This window comes from Scyliorhinus canicula, chromosome 17 (genome assembly GCF_902713615.1).
Source record: "Scyliorhinus canicula chromosome 17, sScyCan1.1, whole genome shotgun sequence".
In the NCBI taxonomy this organism is placed as follows: domain Eukaryota; kingdom Metazoa; phylum Chordata; class Chondrichthyes; order Carcharhiniformes; family Scyliorhinidae; genus Scyliorhinus; species Scyliorhinus canicula.
Window position 1 is genome coordinate 89,006,313 of NC_052162.1, and position 23,391 is coordinate 89,029,703.

Sequence of the window (23,391 nt, forward strand, 5' to 3'; positions counted from 1 at the left end):
GCAAGTTCTGGAGCACAAGTCTTCAGTACTATTGCCGGAATATTATCAGGACTCTACATCACTGGGGCCTCTGACAGTAGGTTTCTATTGTTGTCTATCCATCATGGGTAGGGTAAACTGAACGGTGATATCTATCTTGGGGGTTAATGGATCCACTGTGGCACATATGCCTCAGTACATAAGAAGACATTTTGTAGGGAGCTACAGCACTGTAAACACTTGGCAGAATTAAACAAAATTGCTTCAAAATCCTTAAACAGCTTCTTCTTGTGCTTATCCTGTGACTTTATTGACCTTTTCTATTGATTCTCCCCTCCCCATCTCTGTAACATCCTTCAAAAGCTTTCAAAATCTCTGTGCTCCTTTTGCCTCATGTGCACCCTCCATTTTAATCGATCCTTCAAGAGCTGTCCATTCAGCTGCCTTGACTTTTAGATCTGGATTCCCCTTTCCGAACCTGCCTCTCAACTCTCTCCTCCTCTAAGATGCTCGTTAAAACTAACTCCTTGACAATGTTTTTCATCATCTGGCCTGATACCTCCTTCTGTGGCTTAGCGTCAGAAATGTTTTGATCAATAATGACCTTGTTAACCACCTTGGGATGTTTATCTGATTTGAAGGCGCTAGATAAACGCACTTTGTTGGAAGAGGAAATATTGCTAATCTAGAAAGAATGGTTTCCTGGGGTTCCCTGCGGTTTGGGAGTTACGGCCAACACGCCTTCAAAACTCACTCCTGCGACTGAGGAGCCCTTTTTAATTTCCCATCATTTCCAATAACCTCCAGTGACAACCTCAAGAGGAACCCCTTGGGCATCAGAACTTCCATGTACCACATTACTCCCACAATTGGGGATTTTGAAAAAATTATCTCCAGCAGAAAACTGAAGATTTTGAAGCAATTTTGTTTAATTCTGCCAAGTGTTTGCAGTGCTGTAGCTCCCTACAAAATGTCTTCTTATGTACTTTGTGCTTTCCTTAGCTAATGCTAACTATTTGTGGATCTTGAAAATGCTGCAAAATGCAGTAACCAGATGTAGTATGTTACACTTTCTCAGTTAATGTTAAAAGGACAGCTAAGTATCTTTAAAGTGACCGAGTTCGGTTTAATATTGAAAGCTCCCACAGTGCATTTGATTGATGACTTGTTTTGCCTCCTATGGATAAAGGTTTCTGTAGTAAATAATGCATTAAATCACCAGAAGAGACACATTTGGTGTGTGTTTTTAAAAATAAATTATAAAGTGATGCATATCCTTTTTGAGATTATCAGGTTCAATTTCTGACTGCTCCACTGTCAGTCGAATAAGAAACATAATGATAGGATTAATTAGTCAGGAATAAACCCACTCCAGTGTGGTGTGACTTCACAGTCAATGACCACAATGCTAATTGCTGCACTTTCCTGCAGAAACAGTCACTGTTTGACGCATTAGATTTGGTAGTCCCTGGTGTCATATGGCAGAAACTATTTGCAACCCAATGACCACAAATAAAAACATCTCATGGTGATTGATAGGATGTTTAGATGAATAGTGGTCCTTGTTATGAGCTGCTTTTCGGGTGCAGTGTGGCCGTTGGATCGTGTCCATTGCATTGCGTGCACGTTTTCTTTTCATTCATTTTCAGAATATGAGCATTGCTGCGAAAACCAGCATTTAACGTCCATTCATAGATGTCCTTGAGAAGAAGATGGTATGAGGACTTGTTCCTGGGGCACTGCTGTCCCATCTGGTGAAGGTACTCCCACAGTTCTACTCGATAGCATTTTGACCAGACGACCAAGAAGGAACTGTGATATATATCCAAGTTTTAATGGTATATGACGTGGAAGAGAATTTGAAGATGATGGTGTTCCCCTGCATAGGATTTGCATGAATCTCCAGCTGGTGGATTTTACTGGTTTGGGAGGTGTTGTCAAAGGAACTTTGGTGAGTTGCTGCTGTGCATCCTGTGAACAGTACACGCTGGTGTTGTAGAGAATGGATGTTTATGGTAATGCATGGGATGCATAAGAAAGCAGACTATTTAATCCTGGATGGTTTTGTGCTTCTGGAGTTGTTGCACTCATCCAGGCAAGTGTTCCGGTACATTCCTTACTAGTGCCCTGTAGATGGTGGACAGTTAAAAGCAAACTGCTGTGGATGCTGGAATCCGAAACACAGCAGAAAATGCTGGAAAATCTCAGCGGGTCTGACCGTATCTTTGGAGAGAGAACAGAGCCAACGTTTTGAGTCTGGATGACTGGATGGTGGACAGGCTTTGGGGAGTCGGGAGATGGACCTCTCAAAACAGAATGTCCAACCTTTGACCTGCTGTCGTAACCACAAAATGTATCTATCTTGATGAGTTTGGTTTCTGACACGAGAATATACTTGCCACACTTGACATATTTGGAGGGAGTTTATGTAACCTCGCTGCTATTGAGACTTTCCAATTTTCACAATTGAGTTCAGCTTGACAGTTTGACAGAAGCATATGTCCTGCGGTGCAGACTCCCTGTGCCAAGAGAACAATAGAATAATCTCCACACTGTCTTCCTTGTCGAAAGGAAAGGCCGGCATTCATGGCGCACCTTCCACAACCTCAGGATATCCAAAGCACTTGACAGCCAACAAAGTATTTTTGACGTGCAGTCACTGGTATAAAATGCAGGAAATGTCCATATTGATAATGAGTGCCATTATCTTGCATGGATGATGCTGAAGGGTTGTAATATTGCGGAAGGTTTCTCTTTCCTACGGTGCTATTTGATTAAGGTTGGTCTTTCTGAATAATATTCATGAATTCCATTCAAATGCAATCAATACAGCATGTTGTTTTTAGATGGCCTTTATGTGACAAGACAGAAAGCACAACAAGCTGTCTGGAGACCATTTGATCAAAGGATTATTCAAGACTGGCTGTGTGATATACCTCACACACAGGCTCCTTATTTATTATTTATGATGTACACTGCTCATAGATGGTTCGAAAAGGTCCCGATCTGTTGCCTTGTGATACTTACATAATGTGGAGAATGTACTGTTCGTGGAATAAATCATGCCTCAATTTTGCATTTCCGAGTGTATTGTACGGCTTGTTATTAATTGCAGTAATTCATTGCCAGTAGTTCTTTGAAACATACATATTCTCGAAATAGATTTAGTCATAGAATTTACAGCACAGATCAACAGAGTTCCACACAAACTCCCTCTCATCCTACTTCATCAAATCCAATTGGCAGACCCTCTATTCCTCTCCCCTTTATGAACTTAAGTAGATTTCACTTAAATTATCTCTGCTATATGTCTGAACTATTCCTCGTGGTAACAAGTTTCATATCCTAACCACCTTCTGGCTATTTCTTTGTGGGTTTTTTAGCGACTATCTTATATTTATAGCCCCTTGTTTGGTTTACCCACAAGTGGAAAGATCTCTCTCTAATCGATACACTATAGAATTGCCAAAGAAGATTACTGCACAGATGGAGACAATTTATCCTATTGTGTCTGCACTGCACTGCCTAAAACCCTGCATCTTCCTAGGCATCAAATATTTATTTCAGTGTATTAGCACAGCAGGCTGAAAATGAATATATAATACTGGAATTACTTTGTTTCTTTCCTGTTTTCAGCTGCTAATGATAGGAATTAGTATTTTAGGGTTAATCAACTGAATACAAGAATAGAAATCAACTCAGTGATGAATTAAAAGGGCCGCTCCTCGTAGGAACACAGCCTAAAAATAAAAGAGAAACGGAAATTTTAAAGTTTCAAATCAAAATGTGAAAAGAAGGGTCGCCCACCAAGCACGGAACGATAGGAATTATGGGGACGTAATTAGCTGATGGTAATTGAGCAAAACGGGCTTTTCGCAAACTGGCAGCCCATTTTACACAGCATTCAGTGGTAAATGAAGCAATGCAAAACTGGCTGCCGATTCACCAGGAGCCCATTTCAAACAAAGTGCAATTTTACCCCATGTAAGTTTATGGTTGTGTGCAAAGTAGCAATTTTTTAACTTTTGACAGTGGCCTGGATTTTCTCAGTCAGCCTTTTTAAAATGGCGGGTAGGTCTCGATTCCGGGATTCCCGACCCCATTCTTGTACACTTGCATAAGAGCTCAAACATCTATTGGAAGAACAGACCATTTGTACTCCAGAGGAAACATTGTTTGACAGACAATTTATGCTATCTAATTTCGTTTGGTCAGTTTCACAAAATTTGTTGATCGCTTATGTGGTTTCAAGTGTCTGTGGTGTTTGAAAATTCAAAGGGCCTGGATGATTGACAACTAATTAGCTTGCCATGCAGACTTTTTTCATTAGAGAAATTGATTATATATTTTTCAAAGACTCTTTTCACATATAGCACTGGGGTACTCATTGGTTGTACAAAGTGTACATTATGTCAGTGGACATGGAAGTTCCTGAGCCTGGCATAGGGACATGAGGGTCCTGTGGTGGAAGGGCAGATATTGGCATGGTGGGCATTAGGAGCCTCAGGAGTTGGGTGGAAAGGCAGAAGTTGGCATAGGGAGCATGAAGGGACATAGGAGGTGGGTGGAAAGGCACAGGCTGGCTTAAGGGACATGAGAAATCTGAGGAGGTGGGTGCGAGACATGAGGTGGCATTGACGGGGCAGGGGGAGTGTTTGGAGGTGAAGGAAGGTCAGTCTTTGTGGTTTTTCTTCACTGGGACAAAGTTCTATGTCATTGAGGCGGGCCATTAGTACTACCCACTTTGGCACCCGGCAGGTCCTGTGGCTCCTCCAAACTTCTTCCCAGATCGGCTGGACCAACACCAGCTCACATCCGGCCCCCAGGAATGAAGTTCCTATCTTGCCGGGCACTCTCTCCCATGGCAATGGGCTGAGCTGGAAATTTTCCTTATTTCTCCTACCCGCCTTGAGGGTGACAATCCAGGAATATCCTTATTGAAAGAACAAATAGTTCAAATGCCACTTCATTCGATGTCACATGAAAGTGTTGCACTAATATTCCTGTGACATGCTCTGACGCAGTTTGTGTTCCCTAACTTCAGTTGTCAAAACATAAAAATGTTTTCATACAATCACTGGGAGGGGAAAAATGCTTGCCTTTAGTGCAGCTGATGAAGAAGTGTTGAGCCAGGGCCACATATAAGGAATTCAAGCAGGAGGCCCATTTACAGATCCTCCATTTTCTGCCTATTTTAACGAAGGGAAGATCATGCACCCACAAGTCAGACACACACCTGAACACCCCACAAACAGAAAGATTGGGTGAACAGATTGTGGTATTTAAAATGTTAAAAGGGATTTGGTAGGGTAGATTCGGCGAAGCTGTTTAATCTGCTGGTGGCGGTGGGGGGGGGGGGGGGAGGGATGCAACAAGATGGCTCAGTCTTAAAATTAACTCCTAGCTACTCAAAAGTAAAATCTGGAAGGACGTTTTCTCAAAAAGGCTCGTGGAACTCTGGAACTTGCCCTCTCCAAAAGGTTGTGGGTGCTGGGGCCAGGTCAATTGGAAATTTTGAATCTGAGATTGGTAGATTTTTATGAGGTAACGGTGTGAAGAAATATTGATTAAAGGCAGGTGGACAGAGTTGAAGTTGGGATGAGCCATGATCTAGTTGAATGATGGAGCAGCCTCAAAGGGCTGAATGGCCTGCTCCTATTGTTCCAATTTCCCCTCTTAGCCCTTTAAGTTCTACTTGACAGCAACATATAAGGGAGATGGACATATCACGTTCAAACTCAATAGGTAGAAAATCTAGCCCAAGAGTAAACTGTCTCGTAAGTGCCTGCAAACAGAATCATGACTAGTTTCTCCGTTTCTCTTCTGTTACTTTTTGGAGTGACTTTAGAGGGATGTATTATTACTGATTGTTGACTTTAGGGATTGTACAGATGTTTGTGTATTTTGCTGTTCTGTGCTCAATTCCCCAGTAGCATTCCTCATGTAGTACCGATGAAGGCTTCGCAGACGTCACTGTCAGCTTTGCACAGGTCCCTCCAGCGTGCAGTCACATCTTGAACACGACTGGTTCTCAACAGTAATCACGATGGTACCAGCACTGAGAAGCACCAGCATTCATCATTCATGTGATGGACAAATTATAAGACAGAAAATAAACCAAATAGCTTATTTTACAAACTTGACGATTAATACCCTTTTTCATTATATTTTATGTTATGTACAAAGCATCAGTGTACTGGCCATAAATGTTTAGTTATCCTGTTTGTTTGCTTTTTACAGTCTTTTCATTATGCCTCTCTGAGGTCAAAAACCAAAAAGAGACCCAAAGGTAAGAAACATACAAGTTTGTCCATTTAAATTAAATCATTGAAGGTAGCAGGGCAAGTTGATAAGATTGTTTTAAAAAGCAGACAGCGTATTTTTGGTTTTATAAATAGAGGCATTGAGGAATAAAGCAAGTAGGTGACACGTCATAATCACTGGTTCGTCCTCAGCTGGAACGTTAGGCCCAGTTCGGGCCATTGCACTTCAGGAAGGATGCCAAACCTGGAGGACATTTACAAGAATGATACCAGGGTTATTATCATAAAGTCCCTACAGTGCAGGGCACAATGCTTGGCACTGTTGCTTCACAGCTCCAGGGTCCCAGGTTGATTCCTGTTTTGGGTCACTGTGTGGAGTCTGCACGTTCTCCGTGTGTTTGCGTGGGTTTCCTCCGATCGCTCCAGTTTCCTCTCACAAGTCCCGAAAGACTTGTAACTTGGACATTCTGAATTCTCCCTGTGTGTACCCGGACAGGCGCCGGAATGTGACGGCTAGGCACATTTCACAGTAACTTCATTGCAGTATACTTGTGATAGTAATAATGATTATTATTCAGCCCAATGAGTCTGCGTCAACGCTCTAAAGAGCAGCCTACCAATGCCCACTCTCCCACCCCCACCCTATCCCTGTAACCCCACCTAACCTCTGGACACTAAGGGGCAATTTTGCATGACCAATCCACCTCACCTGCACATCTTTGGACTGTGGGAGGAAATGGGAGGAAACACACACAGACAGGGGTGGGGGGGAGTGCAAACAGCACAGTCGCCCAAGATCGGAATTGAATCCGAGTCCCTGTGAGACAGCAGTGCCAACCACTGTGCCACGAACATGCCACTCGTTATGTGGAGAGCCTAGAGAAGTTGGGATTATTGTCCCAAGGGCAGAGAAAGTTTCCACAGGGAGCAGGGTTTGTAGCCAGAGGACGCAGATTTAAAATACAGCTAAAGCACCATGGGAAATTGAGTAGAATGTGTTATATGCAGCGTTATGTGTTATATGAGCTGTTGTGATGTACAATGGAAATAAAAGCAGATTCAATATTAACTTTCAAAAGGGATTGGATAAATACTCGAAAGGTAAAATGTGCAGGACTGTGGGGAGTGGGAATGACCTCACATGAGACAATAGGCTGAATGGCCTTGTCTGTTGAATGATCCAATATGTCTGAAATGTATTGCATTTTCGATCCGTTTCAGAAGAACAGTTGTGCCTGCGTTGCATTGCATTCTTTAAGCTTTTATTGAACTAGCTGTCATCTAGTGCAAAGTTCAAATGTAACTTACATTTGCTAATCTTTCAGCCTTTAAAGGATACATCTTCTCTTCACATATTGTTTTTTTTTCTGCAAGGTGTGTTTAGAATGCAATCTTGGAGAATGCTATTAATTAAATTGCTATCATTTTTGATCTGCCTTGCATGTAGCCAGACACAAGTTGAATGATAAGAGTGCACTGGGATTACAAACCAGCACATCTTTAAAACATACAGACAAGCCCACTGCTTAAACCAGCTGTTCCCGACTGCACGACTGAACTCCCTTTCCTCTGCCCCGAGCCACAATCTATTTTGTACAACATTTCCCAGGCAGCAGCCATAACCGTCAACAGCTAACCTGTCCACAGTCCCACTGCACAATATATAGCACTCCAATCATTTGCCATTTAGGCAGGTGACTAGCAATTCAAATTGGTTTTCATCCATTCAAAAATAAATCAGTATAGCCTTACGGGCTGGGAGATTCTTAAAACAAAGCATCAATCGATAGATCTCAGTCTTGAGAAGCTCCATTTGGCACAGTATCCACAGCCTTTTAAGGCAGACAATTCAACATTTCAACAGTCTTCTTGTGTTAAAAAAAATTTACTTCATGGATTTGCTCATAAATGATTTTATGTTAATAAAATAGCTCTTGATTCCCACCGAATGAAATAGTTTCTCAGTATCCACACTATTAAATTATTTTAAATGTACCAATTAGTTCACCCTCAGTTTCCTATATTCAGGGGAACACAACCAAAGTTTATGCAATTTGTCCTGATAAATTAACCCTCCAAATCCCCAGTGTAATTCTCGTGAATCGGCGCTGCCCCCTCTCCAAGGCAAACGTACCTTTCCTGAGTTTCTACTGTAATCCAGATAAGAGTATATGCTCCCCTCGTGATAAAGACTAACAAGTCATTAGCCTCTTTAATAGCTTTTTGTCTCCATATGCTGGCTTTCACGATTTGTGACATCATTACTATTGACATCCTTACAATAATTTGTACCTGTGCTAAGGGAATCAACATTTTCATATTTAATTCTCATTTGTCCACTGGTCAAAATTCATTATAAACTTCCAAATGTAGACGGTTTTGTCAAAATTTGTGAAATTTCATTGGGATATGTGAAAGTGACAAACATTGGTATTAAATGTCAAAATATCCATCTCTGGCAAACCTACCCGACAGTAGTCATGTTTCAACCTGAAAGTAGCTCATTTGTTTCAAGCCTGAATGTCGTCCTTTAATGTGTAGATTTAGGTAGGTCACACGATCCCTTTTAACAGTGATGAGGATTGTTGTTGATTCAAATGCGTTTGCCATTTACTCCCACCTTTCCTGAAAGAATATAGGAAATCAATAATAGCTTTAATTTATTACCACAGAGCAGACCAGCTAAGCCTCATAAACTAAGGCAACATTCGCCTTGAAAGGTCTGCTGCCCATATTAGTGATGAGTGCGTGACGTACTTGGATGTTCTTTTGCCCACCATTTTATTGCATTTGCAAATGGTGGAGTCTGTCCTGTAGAATTCATTCCGTTAATCACCCTGTCCCCCTACATTTACCAGCTTCCCATCTCTTCCTGGCTTATCTGTTCAGGTGGTCGGTGAAGTTTGAGATGAATTTGAACCCGGATTGATGTGCAATCAGTCAAACGTGGATACAATTGAATCCGGTTGGGTTGGCAGCAGCTGCTATGTCAGAGGCCTGCGCAGCGAACAGGTCATATTTGTCAGGCCCACTAGAATTTAAAGCCACAATCATAGAGAGGCTAGGTCGTACTCCATCAGGCCACTGCTCTGGCCCTCCGTGGTGGTGGTGCTGAATTCATGTGCATGTTAAAGGGACATCCTGATGTTGCATACGTTCTTTTCATATGTGGTTGAACATTTTGTTTCCCCCCCCCCCACATCAGGTTCTCTAACCGGTGGTAGCAGGAGGCGGATTTCCTGTAAGGACTTAGGCCATGGTGACTGTGAGGGCTGGCTGTGGAAGAAGAAAGACGCCAAAGGATACTTCACTCAGAAGTGGAAAAAATATTGGTTCATTCTGAAGGAAGCTTCACTCTACTGGTACACAAACCAAAACGTAAGGGAAATACTCCTTCCTTTGCTTTCTGTTACCCAAGAGAGAGGGGGAAAAAATTCAAAGTCTCTATGCAAAGAAGTTGAATAAAATAAAGTTATTTCCTGACAGTCAAAGGTGGCTACATTCTCCCAACTTTCTGTTGCTCTTAAAAAGAATGATAGAATAGCAGTAAAATATGGACCAAATACTTTGGACTCTGTGCATCTCTTTGAACTTGGGTCCTGACATATAATCATTGTTTCCTTACTCTCCCAAAGACACATGAGTTCTGAGTGCGATAACTTGTGCCAGTGTTGCCTTCTCCATTTCAATTGGGCCAGCACGGTAGCAAAGTGGTTAGCACAATTGCTTCACAGCTCCAAGGTCCCGGGTTCGATTCCCGGCTTGGGTCACTGTCTGTGCGGAGTCTGCATGTTCTCCCCGTGTGTGTGTGTGGCTTTCCTACGGGTGCTCAGGTTTCCTCCCACAGTCCAAAGATGTACAGGTTAGGTGGATTGGCCATGCTAAATTGCCCCTTAGTGTCCAAAATTGCCCTTAATGTGAAAGTGAAAGTGAAAATCGTTTATTGTCACAAGTAGGCTTCAATGAAGTTAAGGTGAAAAGCCCCTAGTTGTGTTGGGAGGGTCTACTGGGTTGTATGGATAGCTGGGAGGTGTAGGCTTGGATAGGGTACTCTTTCCAAGAGCCGGTGCAGACTCGATGGGCCGAATGGCCTCCTTCTGCACTGTAAATTCTATGATTCAATTGGTGAGCAGCAGAGAGATTGATCTCTTTGTTTGCACACGTCTGATGCATGCTTCGGAACCATTGTCAGAAACCTGACCCAAGGCTCCACACGATTGGTTGATTGTGGTGGTGGGGGTTGGTTATAGAGGTCAGTCAGGTGCCAATCCTAGTGTTGGACGTGAGGGGCGGACCAGAAGCCTTAATGGTGGGAGATTATTGTCGGGGAAATCAGAGGCCTGGTGGGAGTGGGCCAGACACGTCGGATGGAGGTTTTGGAGGCCTCGGCTGGGGTGGGGGGTCACAGAATTTCAGAGGCCTCATAAGAATGGGGTTGGAGGGTGCCTGATTGCATTATTTGCTCAAGCAGGCATGCTGAATCCAGAAAGTACGTGTAAGAGCCTGAAAATTGCCGCCATGTTCCCAGGGCTCACAGACTTATTATCATCTTTACACGACCAGTCTGCAATCTTGGAGTGGGTCGGCCGACCACCATTTCCCAGCCTAAATTACAGCCAGAAATGGGTGGGTGGGATATTTAACACTCAGCTGACCCAAACCCATTCTTGTATTTGATTAAAGCTGTGCCCCAGTGTTTAGCTCTATGACCTCTGGTCAGAACAATTGTGATGAAAGGTCATTGACCTGAAACATTGTGGATGAATTGTAAGGGTGGGGGGGATGAATTAACTCATCGCACCCGCCCGCCACAGTTGACGGATCAGTCAGCACCTAGCCCACTTTAAATCTAGCTGCCCTGCTGTAATAATATGCTGGAGGTGGCCTTAATTACTAAAGAGTGGAGCTTCTGCCCCTCATGGACAAGAAGGCCCATCCTCAAGAGCAAAATGATTGACCAGCAACTCTGCAGTCCCTACAGCGGCTGAAGACAATAGTGGCCATTTCTGGGTCTACATGCAGTCCCCGGAAAGAAAGACAATTAAAGGCATTGCCAGTGAATGGAGCAGAGAGTCAAAGCAGTTGGGAAATAAGGGGCGAAATTCTCCGACCCCCAGCAGGGTCGGAGAATCGCGTGGGGCCGCCGAAAATCCGGCCCCCGCCGTGGCAGAGATTCTCCGCCACCCGGGAAGTGGCGGAGGCGGGAATCACGCCACTCCGATCGGCGAGGCCCCTGCGGCGATTCTCCGGCCCGCTATGGGCCGAAGTCCCGCCGCTGGGAGGCCTCTCCCGCCGCCGAGGTTTGAACCACCTCTGGTGACGGCGGGATCAGCGGCGCGAGCGGGCCCCCGGGGTCCGATCGCCCCAGATCGCCTCCCGCCTCCCCCCGGGGCCCCCCCGCTCAGACTCCTGGCCAGTGCCCTGGGTGCACTCTTTCTCTCCCGCCATGGCGGAAGCAGAAGAGAAACCCACATTTCGCATGCGCCGGTGGTGACGTCAGGAGCCAGGGCTTCAGGAGCCAGCGCGGAGGAAAGGAGGCTGGGAGGGGCAGAGAGGCTGGCCCGCCGATTGGTGTTCCCCGATTGTGGGCCAGGCCACTACAGAGGCCCACCCCCGGGGTCGGACCACCCCTCCCTCCCCACAGGCGGCACCCGGTCCCGCCAGCCCACATCAGGTTAGAATGGCGCCGGCGGGACGGCTTTTTATTGACGGCCTCTCGGTCCATCCGGCCCGGAGAATCAGCCCGCCAGCCCGTGCCAGCCCAGGCTGGAGAGTCGGATCATACCCCAACCGGCGCCGCGATATCTTTACTTGTCACAAGTAGCCTTACATTAACGCTGCAATGAAGTTACTGTGAAAAGCTCCTAGTCGCCATGTTTCGCCGCCTGTTTGGTTACACAGAGGGAGAATTTAGAATGACCAAATTGCCTAACAGCGCGTCTTTCGGGACTTGTGGGAGGAAGCCGGAGCACCCGGAGGAAACCCACGCAGACACAGGGAGAAGGTGCAGCCTCCTCACAGACCGTGACCCAAGTCGTGAATCGAACCTGGGACCCTGGCGCTGTGAAGTAATAGTGCTTCCCACTGTGCTACCCAGGGTGGATTCTTGGAAGAATCTTTGTATTCTTTATTCTTTCATGGGATGTGGGTGTAGTTGACAAGGCGAAGATTTGTAGCCCAGCCCTCGTTCCGTCGAACTGAGTGGTTTCCTCGGCCACTTCATAGGGCACTTAAGAATCAACCACATTGCTGTCGGTCTGGAGTCACATGTCGGCTAGACCGGGTAAGGATGGCAGATTTCCTTCTCCAAAGGACATTAGTTTTTATAACAAATCAAGTTATTATAACAATCAATGATAGTTTCATGGTTCATTACTGAGGCTAGCTTTATATTCCAGATTTTTATTAATTGAACTTAAATTCCACAAGCTGCTGTGATTTGAACCCTATAAAGAACAAATATATATAAGAACAAAGATTTTGAACTCAATTTACAACCCCGCCATTTAAAACGGGCATTTGTTTCTCTTGACTAAAATGTGATAATCATTAACCTGTTACATTAACATCAATTTGAAATTTACCAGTTAAAGCTTGAGAAGTACTCCTGTTAGTTCAACAGAAAAAGCCATGTTTACTCGCGGGTTCACACCTTGCTACGGTGTAATGAATGCAAGAACAAACAGAAAATAACACCTTTTATACAAACTCTCTCCAAGCACCTCAAGTTTCACCTCTTTTTCCTCAATAGTTGTGTGGTGATCCACCACTGTATATATGTGTGTGCCTGTATTAGGAGATGTACAGCAGTACCTGCTATTACAGGTTTGCCGGTAAGTCCCTGCCGGCTAGCTCCGCCCACAGGGAGCAGTATAAATATTCATGAGTTCTCCTGAGCTGCCATTCTACAGCTGCAGTCGAAGGAATAACATCTCACGGTAATAAAGCCTCTCTTGTACCGATTCGAGTCTTTGTGTGCAATTGTTAGCGCATCAATTTATCACTGTGAGATTTTCCGCATCATGGACATCAGAATTAAACCCGACCGCTTGCAGCTGGATCCGCAATCGCCAAACGCCAGAAAAGACTTTAACCACTGGCTGGCTGTCTTCGAGGCCTACATCACCTCAGCGGACTCTACACCATCGGAAGCTCGGAAAATTCAACTCCTCTACTCAAGGTTGAGCTCCAGCATGTTCCCGCTGATCCAGGAAGCGCCGAACTACGCCTGTGCCATGGAACTTCTCAAAGAAAATTACGTCCAGTCGACGAACACTCTGTTTGCGAGGCATGTACTCGCCACACGCGTCCAGCAACCGGGTGAGTCGATTGAGGACTTCTGGCGGGCCCTTATCCCTCTAGTACGGGACTGTGAGTGTCAGGCCATCACGGCCACGGAACATACCAATCTCCTCATGCGAGATGCCTTTGTGAGGTGTATTGCATCGGACCCCATCTGGCAATGAGTGCTATCGCGCCCGACCTCTCCCCCTTTCCTCAGCCGATCGCGCAATGGGCCCCGCCTTCCGCTGCTCCCGGGGCCACGTGCGACCAGTGGGCGCCGCCATCTTCTCCACCCAGGTTCATGTGTGATCAGTGGGCGCCGCCATCTTGCCCCGCCCCCGCAACGTGCGCTCCATGGTCGCTGCCATCTTGCCCCTCCCCCACAACGTGCGCTGCATGGGCGCCGCCATCTTCTTCCCCGCAGGTACTTGCCATTTTGTCCTCCCCTCGGGACTGGACCACGGGACCCGGGTCGCTGCCGCTACTCATCGGACTCTTCGGGTTCTTCGAACGATTGCCCGCTACTCACCTCCATGACGCTCGACCAGTCCCGTCCTCACAACCTGGCTACCGCTTCAACGATGGTGCTCATCAACGGCCACGCGACCTCCTGCCTACTTGACTCCGGGAGCACCGATAGCTTCATCCATCGGGACACGGTAAGGCGCTGCTCCCTCGCAGTCCATCCCGCCAACCAGCGGATCTTCCTGGCCTCCGGATCCCGCTCTGTCCCCATCCGGGGTTTCTGGTCAAACTCACCGTACAAGGCGTTGAATTCAGCCGTTTCCGCCGGTGCGTTCTCCCCAACCTCTGTGCGACACTTTTACTGGGCCTCGACTTCCAATGTAGCCTCCAGAGCCTCACCCCCAAATTCTGCGGACCCCTACCCCCACTCACCGTTTGCGGCCTCACGACCCTCAAGGTTGACCCTCCCTCCCTCTTTGCCAATCTGACTGCAGATTGCAAGCCCGTCGCCACCAGGAGTAGACGGTACAGCACCCAGGACAAGACCTTCATCAGGTCCGAAGTCCAGCGGCTGCTTCGGGAGGGTATCATCGAGGCCAGCAACAGCCCCTGGAGAGCCCAAGTGGTGGTGGTTAAAACTGGGGAGAAACACAGGTCGTGGACTACAGCCACACCATCAACCGGTACACGCAGATCGACGCGTACCACTTCCCTCGCATATCTGATATGGTCAATCAGATTGCACAGTACCGGGTATTCTCAACAATTGACCTGAAATCCGCCTACCACCAGCTCCCCATCCGCAAATCGGACAGTCCCTACACTGCCTTTGAGGCGGACGGTCGACTATCAATTTCTTAGGGTTCCCTTCAGCGTCACTAACGGGGTCTCGGTATTTCAACGAGAAATGGACCGAATGGTTGACCGGTACGGTCTGCGGGCCATGTTTCCGTACTTAGACAATGTCACCATCTGCAGCCACGACCAGCAGGACCATGACACCAACCTTGCCAAATTTCTCCACACCGCATCTCTCCTCAACCTCACTTATAACAAGGAGAAGTGCGTATTTAGCACATATCGCTTAGCCATCCTCGGCTACGTAGTCCAAAACGGACTACTGGGGCCCGATCCCGACTGCATGCGCCCCCTCATGGAGCTTCCCTTCCCCCACTGCCCAAAGGCTCTCAAACGATGCCTAGGGTTCTTTTCTTACTACGCCCAGTGGGTCCCACAATACGCGGACAAGGCCCGCCCACTGATCCAGTCCACGCAATTTCCCCTCACGGCCGAGGCACAACAGGCCTTCGCCCGTATTCGCTCAGACATAGCCAAGGCCAGGATGAACGCAGTAGACGAGACACTGCCCTTCCAAGTAGAGAGCAACGCTTCAGATGTCGCCCTTGCCGCCACTCTAAACCAGGCAGGCAGACCTGTGGCATTCTTTTCCCGCACCCTCCATGCTTCCGAAATTCGACATTCCTCTGTTGAAAAGGAAGCCCAGGCTACCGTTGAGGCGGTGCGGCACTGGAGGTATTACCACCCTCCTCACTGACCAACGGTCGGTAGCCTTCATGTTCAACAACACGCAGCGGGGCAAGACCAAAAACGACAAAATCTTGCGGTGGAGAATCGAGCTCTCCACCTATAATTAAGAGATCTTGTATCGCCCCGGCAAACTCAATGAGCCCCCAGACGCCCTCTCGCGAAGTACATGTGCCAGCGCACAAGTAAACCAGCTCCATGCCTTGCACGAGAGCCTTTGCCATCCGGGGGTCACACGGTTGTACCACCTAGTCAAAGCCAGCAACCTGCCCTACTCCGTTGAGGAAGTACGGACAGTCACCAGAGAATGCCAGGTCTGTGCGGAGTGCAAGCCGCATTTCTACCGGCCAGACCGCGCGCGCCTGGTGAAAGCGTCCCGCCCCTTTGAACGTCTCAGCGTGAATTTCAAAGGGCCCCTCCCCTCCACCGATCCTTAGTGTGGTCGATGAATTCTCTAGGTTCCCCTTCGCCATCCCCTGCCCGGATATGACGTCTGCCACCGTCATCAAGGCCCTCGATTCCATATTTGCTCTGTTCGGTTTCCCCGACTACATCCACAGTGACAGGGGATCCTCATTCATGAGTGATGAGCTTTATCAGTTCCTGCTCAGCAGGGGTATCGCTTCCAGCAGGACGACCAGCTACAACCCCTGGGGAAATGGGCAAGTAGAGAGGGAGAACAGGACGGTATGGAGGGCCGTCCAGCTGGCCCTATGGTCCAGGAACCTCCCAGCCGCTCGCTGGCAGCAGGTCCTCCCTGATGCACTCCACTTCATTCAGTCACTGCTGTGCACCGCGACTAACAACACACCCCATGAACGTGTTTTTACCTTCTCTAGGAAGTCTACATCCGGGGTGTCGCTCCCGACTTGGCTCGCAGCTTCAGGGCCGGTCCTACTTCATGTCAAACTCCACAAGGCGGACCCTCTGGTGGACAGGGTACGCCTGCTCCACGCGAACCCCCAGTATGCCTACGTGGAGTTCACCGACGGCCACCAGGACCTCAGGGACCTGGCTCCCTCGGGTGCCGATCCCACGTCCACACACCTCCCCACCCACGCGCCACCCTCCTTTTCCCCGGCGCCCCCAACATCAGCCCCACCAGGTCCATCCCTCGTTCCCCTGCCCACACTAGAAGACATGGAAGATTTCAGCACGCTCCCGGAGTCGTCCAGCCACTGGCCAGCACCAACACCGCCAACCACCGATGCCATCGACGCCGACACCGCCTGTGCAGACGTCGCCACCACTGCTGCGTCACTCTCAACAGACCGTCAGACCACCGGTCAGACTCAACCTATGACGGGCACCGGGTTGCAAGATGGACACTTGATTATTTTTCCCCTCCCCCTCTGTAAATAAATAAATCACGGATTATGTATAATAGTTTCACGTCACCCCCGCCGGACTCATTCTTAACAGGGGGTGAATGTGGTGATCCACCAGTGTATATATATGTGTGTGCCTGTATTAGGGGATGTACAGCAGTACCTGCTATTACAGGTTTGCCGGTAAGCCCCTGCCAGCTATCTCCGCCCACAGGGAGCAGTATAAATATTCATGAGTTCTCCTGAGCTGCCATTCTACAGCTACAGTCGAAGGAATAACATCTCACGGTAATAAAGCCTCTCTTGTACCAATTTGAGTCTTTGTGTGCAATTGTTAGCGCATCAAGTTGACAAACTTGGGGAACTCCCACCATTTATAGACCCTTCAGGAGAAAATGTTTTGGTTGAGATTTATGTTGAACGTTGTACAGTTCTCTGGTGTAATGTGGATCACAAAACAGCAGTGTTGCTGTGATCTGTACATTTTTCAGCAGTCTGTGTGGTGAAGTTGGTGGGATGTGAAGATTCATTTGTTGTAAGTTTATGTGGTTGAGCATGAATTGTTTATTGTTAACTCACAACCATATCTCCAAGGTATTCCCTAACTGGGAGCTATCTTAGAACCATAGAATTAACCGTAGAATTTACAGTGCAGAAGGAGGCCATTCGGCCCATCGGGTCTGCACCGGCCCTTGGAAAGAGCATCCACTTAAGCCCATACCTCCACCCTATCCCCGTAATCCAGTGACCCCAGCTAACCTTTTTGGACACTAAGGGCAATTTAGCATGTCCAGTCCACCTAACCTGCACATCTTTGGACTGCGGGAGGAAACCGGAGCACCTGGAGGAAACCCACGCAGACACGGGAAGACTCCAAACAGTGACCCAAGCCAGGAATCGAACCTGGGACCCTGGGCTGTGAAGCAACTGTGCTACCACTGTGGATATCCTTGCAATAGATGACCCAGAGGTTTATGTAGCTCGTTCTGCAAGGTCATTTCCAGATGGTTGTGATGGGAAATGTGGGAAGGAGGCTACTGGCATGTAGCTTGGCAACCCAACAATGCTTCTACTTCCCCAAACAACATCAGGGGGAGGGGGAAATTTGCATTGGGAAACATAACTATTTCATTATTCTAGATGTAGTGACAAGGTGCCAGAAAGTTTGTGACAAAGTCTCCTAACCAAGTGAAAAGATAAAGGAAACAATGGTGAAAAATGTAATAGACTTACATAGAACAGTACAGCACAGAACAGGCCCTTCATGTTGTGCCGAGCCATGATCACCCTACTCAAACCCACGTATCCACCCTATACCTGTAACCCAACAACTCGGGCCCACCCGTAACCTTACTTTTATTAGGACACTACGGGCAATCCCGTAGTGCAGGAGTGCAGACTCCTCTGCACATGGCCAATCCACCTAACCCACACATCTTTGGACTGTGGGAGGAAACCGGAGCACCCGGAGGAAACCCACGCACACAGGGGGAGGACGTGCAGACTCCACACAGACAGTGACCCAGCCGGGAATCGAACCTAGGACCCTGGAGCTGTGAAGCATTTATGCTAACCACCATGCTACCCTGCTGCCCACTTCAGCATGATATAAATAGAAAGTTAAAAAGGAAAGAGTGTGGATGATGGGAAGACTAATGTGGTAGGAGTATATACTGTAGATCAGGGGTGGGCAAACTTTTCCGTGCAAGGGCCGCATTCAGAAATTCACAATTCACAAAGGGCCGCATAGTATATTAAGTAAAATAATTACGTCACCCGGTTATGATTCTGGGCGCCTCATATAGGACATAGAACAGTACAGCACAGAACAGGCCCTTCGGCCCTCGACGTTGTGCCAAGCAATGATCACCCTACTCAAGTCAACGTATCCACCCTATACCAGTAAGTAACCCAACAGCCCCCCCACCCATTAACCTTTAAAAAAAAATTTAAAAAAAAAAAAAAAAAATGTTTTTTTAAAAAAAATTTTTTTTTTTTTTTTTTTAATGACTTGGTGGGCCGCAGAAATACCTTTGGCGGGCCGCATGCGGCCCGCGGGCCGTAGTTTGCCCACCCCTGCTGTAGATACTGAAGGCTGTCGTTATATACAACAAAACAGCCTTCAGTGTTAAGCTGGAAAATGGCAAGAAGAATTTGCATTGCAAAAAAATGCCAGGCGATAACTCTTCCCATTGTTGAATTCTCTGCCCTCAACATCCAGGTTACCATACATGAGAAACCTCACCAGATCAGTATTGCAAACACTGTGGCTGCAAGAGCAGGTCTGAGAATCACAATTCTGTCGTGGTAACCCACCTTCTGGCATCCTCAAGGCACAAGTCAGGAATGTGATGGAATATCCTCCACTTGCCAAGATGACTACAATGTCTTCATGACAATTTCTCTCAGACTCCTCTGCACAGGATACCGTGATGTGACTGTCTAATCATACGGTTGGCGATACTGTTCCCCAGTCCCATATTAACCCTTACTGAACCCATATACTCAATATTCACTGACTATTCATGTGAGGTTATTGAGCTTTTTTCATCACTGCATCCAGGTCTTCAGTGCTAACTTCCTGGCACTGACCGTCAAGGCTATGTGATCCCACTGTCTTTGCAAAGATTGCCAAGGAGGGCCTCATGGCCCTTGTAGCAAGTAACACCCCTCCTGCTCCATGGTCTCCAGTGTTATGTCAAAAATATTTGAGCCTCTGACATGTTGAACCTTTTTTGTGTCTTCTGCAGGTCAAAATCACATTTCGAATGACTTCCAGCACCTGCTCCAGCCAAAGTGCATCTCTCCTTTAAGAGATGTAGGCTAATTTGAGCATGTGCAACCCTTTCATGAGTTTGCATGTTCAGATGGACAGTCACTGAACGGAGCACTTAACAATGACCACAAGCAATGATTATTTAAATTAGCAGGTAGTAGAACATTCGCATACTGCCTGCATCAGAAGCAAAGGGCGTTGGTAATCACATAACACAAGCCCATCAACAATTATTGGGAGGTTATTAAATTTTGCAACTGTTAAAATTTAAATCTATGGGGCACTTTTTGAATGGGGAGCCACATACACAGGAAACTATTCTTGTAGAATTATACAGTGTGGTAGTCCTGACTTAATTGCGCACGCCCTATGAATAAGAAATGAGAGTAGGATTAACTATATTGCCCCAACCATGCTGAACCGTTTAATATGATCATGGATGATTTTCTGCTTCAACTCAACTTTCCTGCCTACTGTTCAAATCGCTTGATTCTCTGAGAGACCAAAAATTAATCTATCTCCTGCAACACCCTGGCGCAAGATTGGAATCACAGACTCCTGTTTTCCTGATCTTATGACAGGAATGTATTTTTTGAACTCGCGCTGAGGTAAAGGGTGGATCGATGATGAAGTAATAAATGCCTGACTTAAAAACAGCGATTTTTAATTAGTAAATTAAATCCATTTCTACCTTCACCTGCTGTAATTCAGATATTACATAGAATCACAGAATCTCTACAGTGCAGAAGGAAACCATTCAGCCCATTGCGTCTGCACTGACCCTTCAAAAGAGCACTCCCCCATCCAGCCCGCCCTTTCTCCATAACACCGGAGCCTAACCTTCACACTCCTGAACACTAAGATAATTTAGCATGGCCAATCCACCAAACCTCCACATCTTTGGACTGTGGGCGGAAAGCAGAATACCTAGGGCCGAAGGGCCTGTTCTGTGCTGTACTGTTCTATGTTCTATGTAGATGGAGGAAACTCACACAATCACAGGGAAAAAGTGCAAACTCCGCACAGACAGTCACCCAAGGCTGGAATTGAACCCGGATCCCTGGGGCCTGAGACAGCAGTGCCAAGCACTAGTGGTGTCACCGTTCTGCCGCAATCTACTAACTTTCAGTGATGGCTGGGCTAGTTTCTGACTTCATGCAAACCGCCATCTTTTTTTTTCTTTATTCTTTCTGGCAACGCCAGCATTTGTTGGGCATAATAAATAATTTGTTGGCCATCCCTGATTACTCTTGAACTGTGCGGGGCAGCACGGTAGTACAAGTGGATAGCACTGTGGCTTCACAGTGCCAGGGTCCCAGGTACGATTCCCCGCTGGGTCACTGTCTGTGCGGAGTCTGCACGTTCTCCCCGTGTCTGCGTGGGTTTCCTCCGGGTGCTCCGGTTTCCTCCAAAGACGCGCAGGTTAGGTGGATTGGCCATGATAAATTGCCCATAGTGACCAAAAAGGTTAGGAGGGGTTATGGGGATCGGGTGGAAGTGAGGGCTTAAGTGGGCCGGTGCAGACTTGATGGGCTGAATGGCCTCCTTCTGCATTGTATGTTCTATGTTCTGAGTGCCTCACTAGGCCAATTCAGAGGGCAGTGAAGACTCATTCACACTGCTATGGATCTGGAGACACATATGGGCCAGAGCAGGCTAGATTGGCAGATTTTCTTCCCTAAACGGCATGCGTAAACCAGATGGGTTTTTCCAACAATTGATAATAGTTTTGTGATCGCCATTACTGAGACCAAATTTCAATTCCAGATTTATAAATTGAAATTAAATTCTAGCATCTGCCATGGTGAATGTATTTTTTAACCATTCAAAGGGTGTGGGCTTCACTGGCTAGGCCTGCATTCATCGTCCATTGCTAATTGCTCTTGAGAGGTTGGTAGTGATCTCCCCTTTTGAGCCGCTGCAGTCCATGTTGCGTAGATACACCCACAGTGCTGTTAGGGAGGGGGTTCCAGGATTTTGACATAGTGGCAGTGAAGGAACAGAGGGTGGATGGTGAGTGTCGAGGCAGGTGTTCCCATGTATTTGCTGCTCTTATCCAACTCGACGGTAGTGGCCGTGGGCTTGGAAGGTGCAGTCTGAGGAGCCTCCCAAGCCTGCAGTGCACCTTGTAAATGGTACACACTGCTGCTACTATGCATCGGTGGTGGAAGGAGTGAATGTTTGTGGAAGGGTTGACCAATGGCAGATTTCTTTCCCTAAAGGACATGCATGAACCAGATGGGTTATTTATCATGAGTTTGCATTAGACTTTTAATTCCAGATTTTGTATTGAATTCAAATCCAATATTTGTCGGCAGACAGCCACCACATCAGTTTCCAGGAAATCGTGACTCGGTGGCAAGTTGCTGACCCAGGAGGACAGCTCCCTTGCCATATTCTCCAGGTGCACATTTAAAATGCGGCAATTCGATCGTCCCTTGTGCAGTCGCCATGTCTGAGTTGCCAGGGTGTGCGCGTTGCTCAGAAGTTTGCACTGCTATTGTAAAGTTGATGCTAATTAGCTCATAAAATATCTTAGACCATAAGACCATAAGACATAGGAGTGGAAGTAAGGCCATTCGGCCCATCGAGTCCACTCCGCCATTCAATCATGGCTGATGGGCATTTCAACTCCACCTACCAGCATTCTCCCCGTAGCCCTTAATTCCTCGCGACATCAAGAATTTATCTATCTCTGCCTTGAAGCCATTTAGCGTCCCAGCCTCCACTGCACTCCGCGGCAATGAATTCCACAGGCCCACCACTCTCTGGCTGAAGAAATGTCTCCGCATTTCTGTTCTGAATTTACCCCCTCTAATTCTAAGGCTGTGCCCACGGGTCCTCGTCTCCTCGCCTAACGGAAACAGTTTCTTTGCGTCCACCCTTTCTAAGCCATGTATTATCTTGTAAGTTTCTATTAGGTCTCCCCTTAACTTTCTAAACTCCAATGAATACAATCCCAGGATCCTCAGCCGTTCCTCATATGTTAGACCCGCCATTCCAGGGATCATCCATGTGAATCTCCGCTGGACACGCTCCAGTGCCAGTATGTCCTTCCTGAGATATGGGGCCCAAAACTGGACACAGTGCTCCAAATGGGGCCTAACCAGAGCCTTATAAAGGCTCAGTAGCACATCGCTGCTTTTATATTCCAACCCTCTTGAGATAAATGACAACATTGCATTCGCTTTCTTAATCACGGATTCAACCTACATGTTTACCTTTAGGTGCAAGACCTCACATTTTCTCACGTTGAATTGCATCAGCCATTTCCTGCACCACTCTCCCAAACTGTCTAGATCCTTCTGCAGCCTCCCCACTTCCTCAGCACTACCTGCCTGATCACCTAACTTCGTATCATCGGCAAACTTCGCTAGAATGCCCCCAGTCCCTTCATCCAGATCATTAATATATATGGTGAACAGCTGCGGCCCCAACACTGAACCCTGTGGGACACCGCTGGTCACCGGCTGCCATTCCGAAAAATAACCTTTTATCCCAACTCTCTGCCTTCTGTCAGACAGCCAATCCTCAACCCATGCCAGTAGCTCACCTCGAACACCATGGGCCCTCACCTTACTCAGCAGCCTCCTGTGTGGCACCTTATCAAAGGCCTTTTGGAAATCCAGATAGACCACATCCACTGGGTTTCCCTGGTCTAACCTACTTGTCACCTCCTCAAAGAATTCTAACAGGTTCCTCAGGCACGACCTCCCCTTACTAAATCCATGTAGATGTTCGCGTGTTGGTT

The 23,391-nt window shown here is 47.1% G+C and overlaps 1 protein-coding gene across 6 annotated transcripts in view; it reads left to right on the forward strand.

Moving 5' to 3' along the window:
* si:ch211-26b3.4 (connector enhancer of kinase suppressor of ras 2) overlaps window positions 1-23,391 on the forward strand; it is an 824,630-nt gene that overhangs the window by 726,359 nt on the left and 74,880 nt on the right. For all 6 annotated transcript variants that reach the window (XR_005457712.1, XR_005457711.1, XM_038775303.1 and 3 more), the window contains 2 exons: window positions 6,220-6,268; window positions 9,448-9,620. Coding sequence is in view for 4 of the 6 variants with exons in the window: in XM_038775303.1 (XP_038631231.1) it covers window positions 6,220-6,268; window positions 9,448-9,620 (222 nt within the window). In the remaining 2 variants the exon portion in view is untranslated. The remainder of the gene's footprint in view (window positions 1-6,219; window positions 6,269-9,447; window positions 9,621-23,391) is intronic.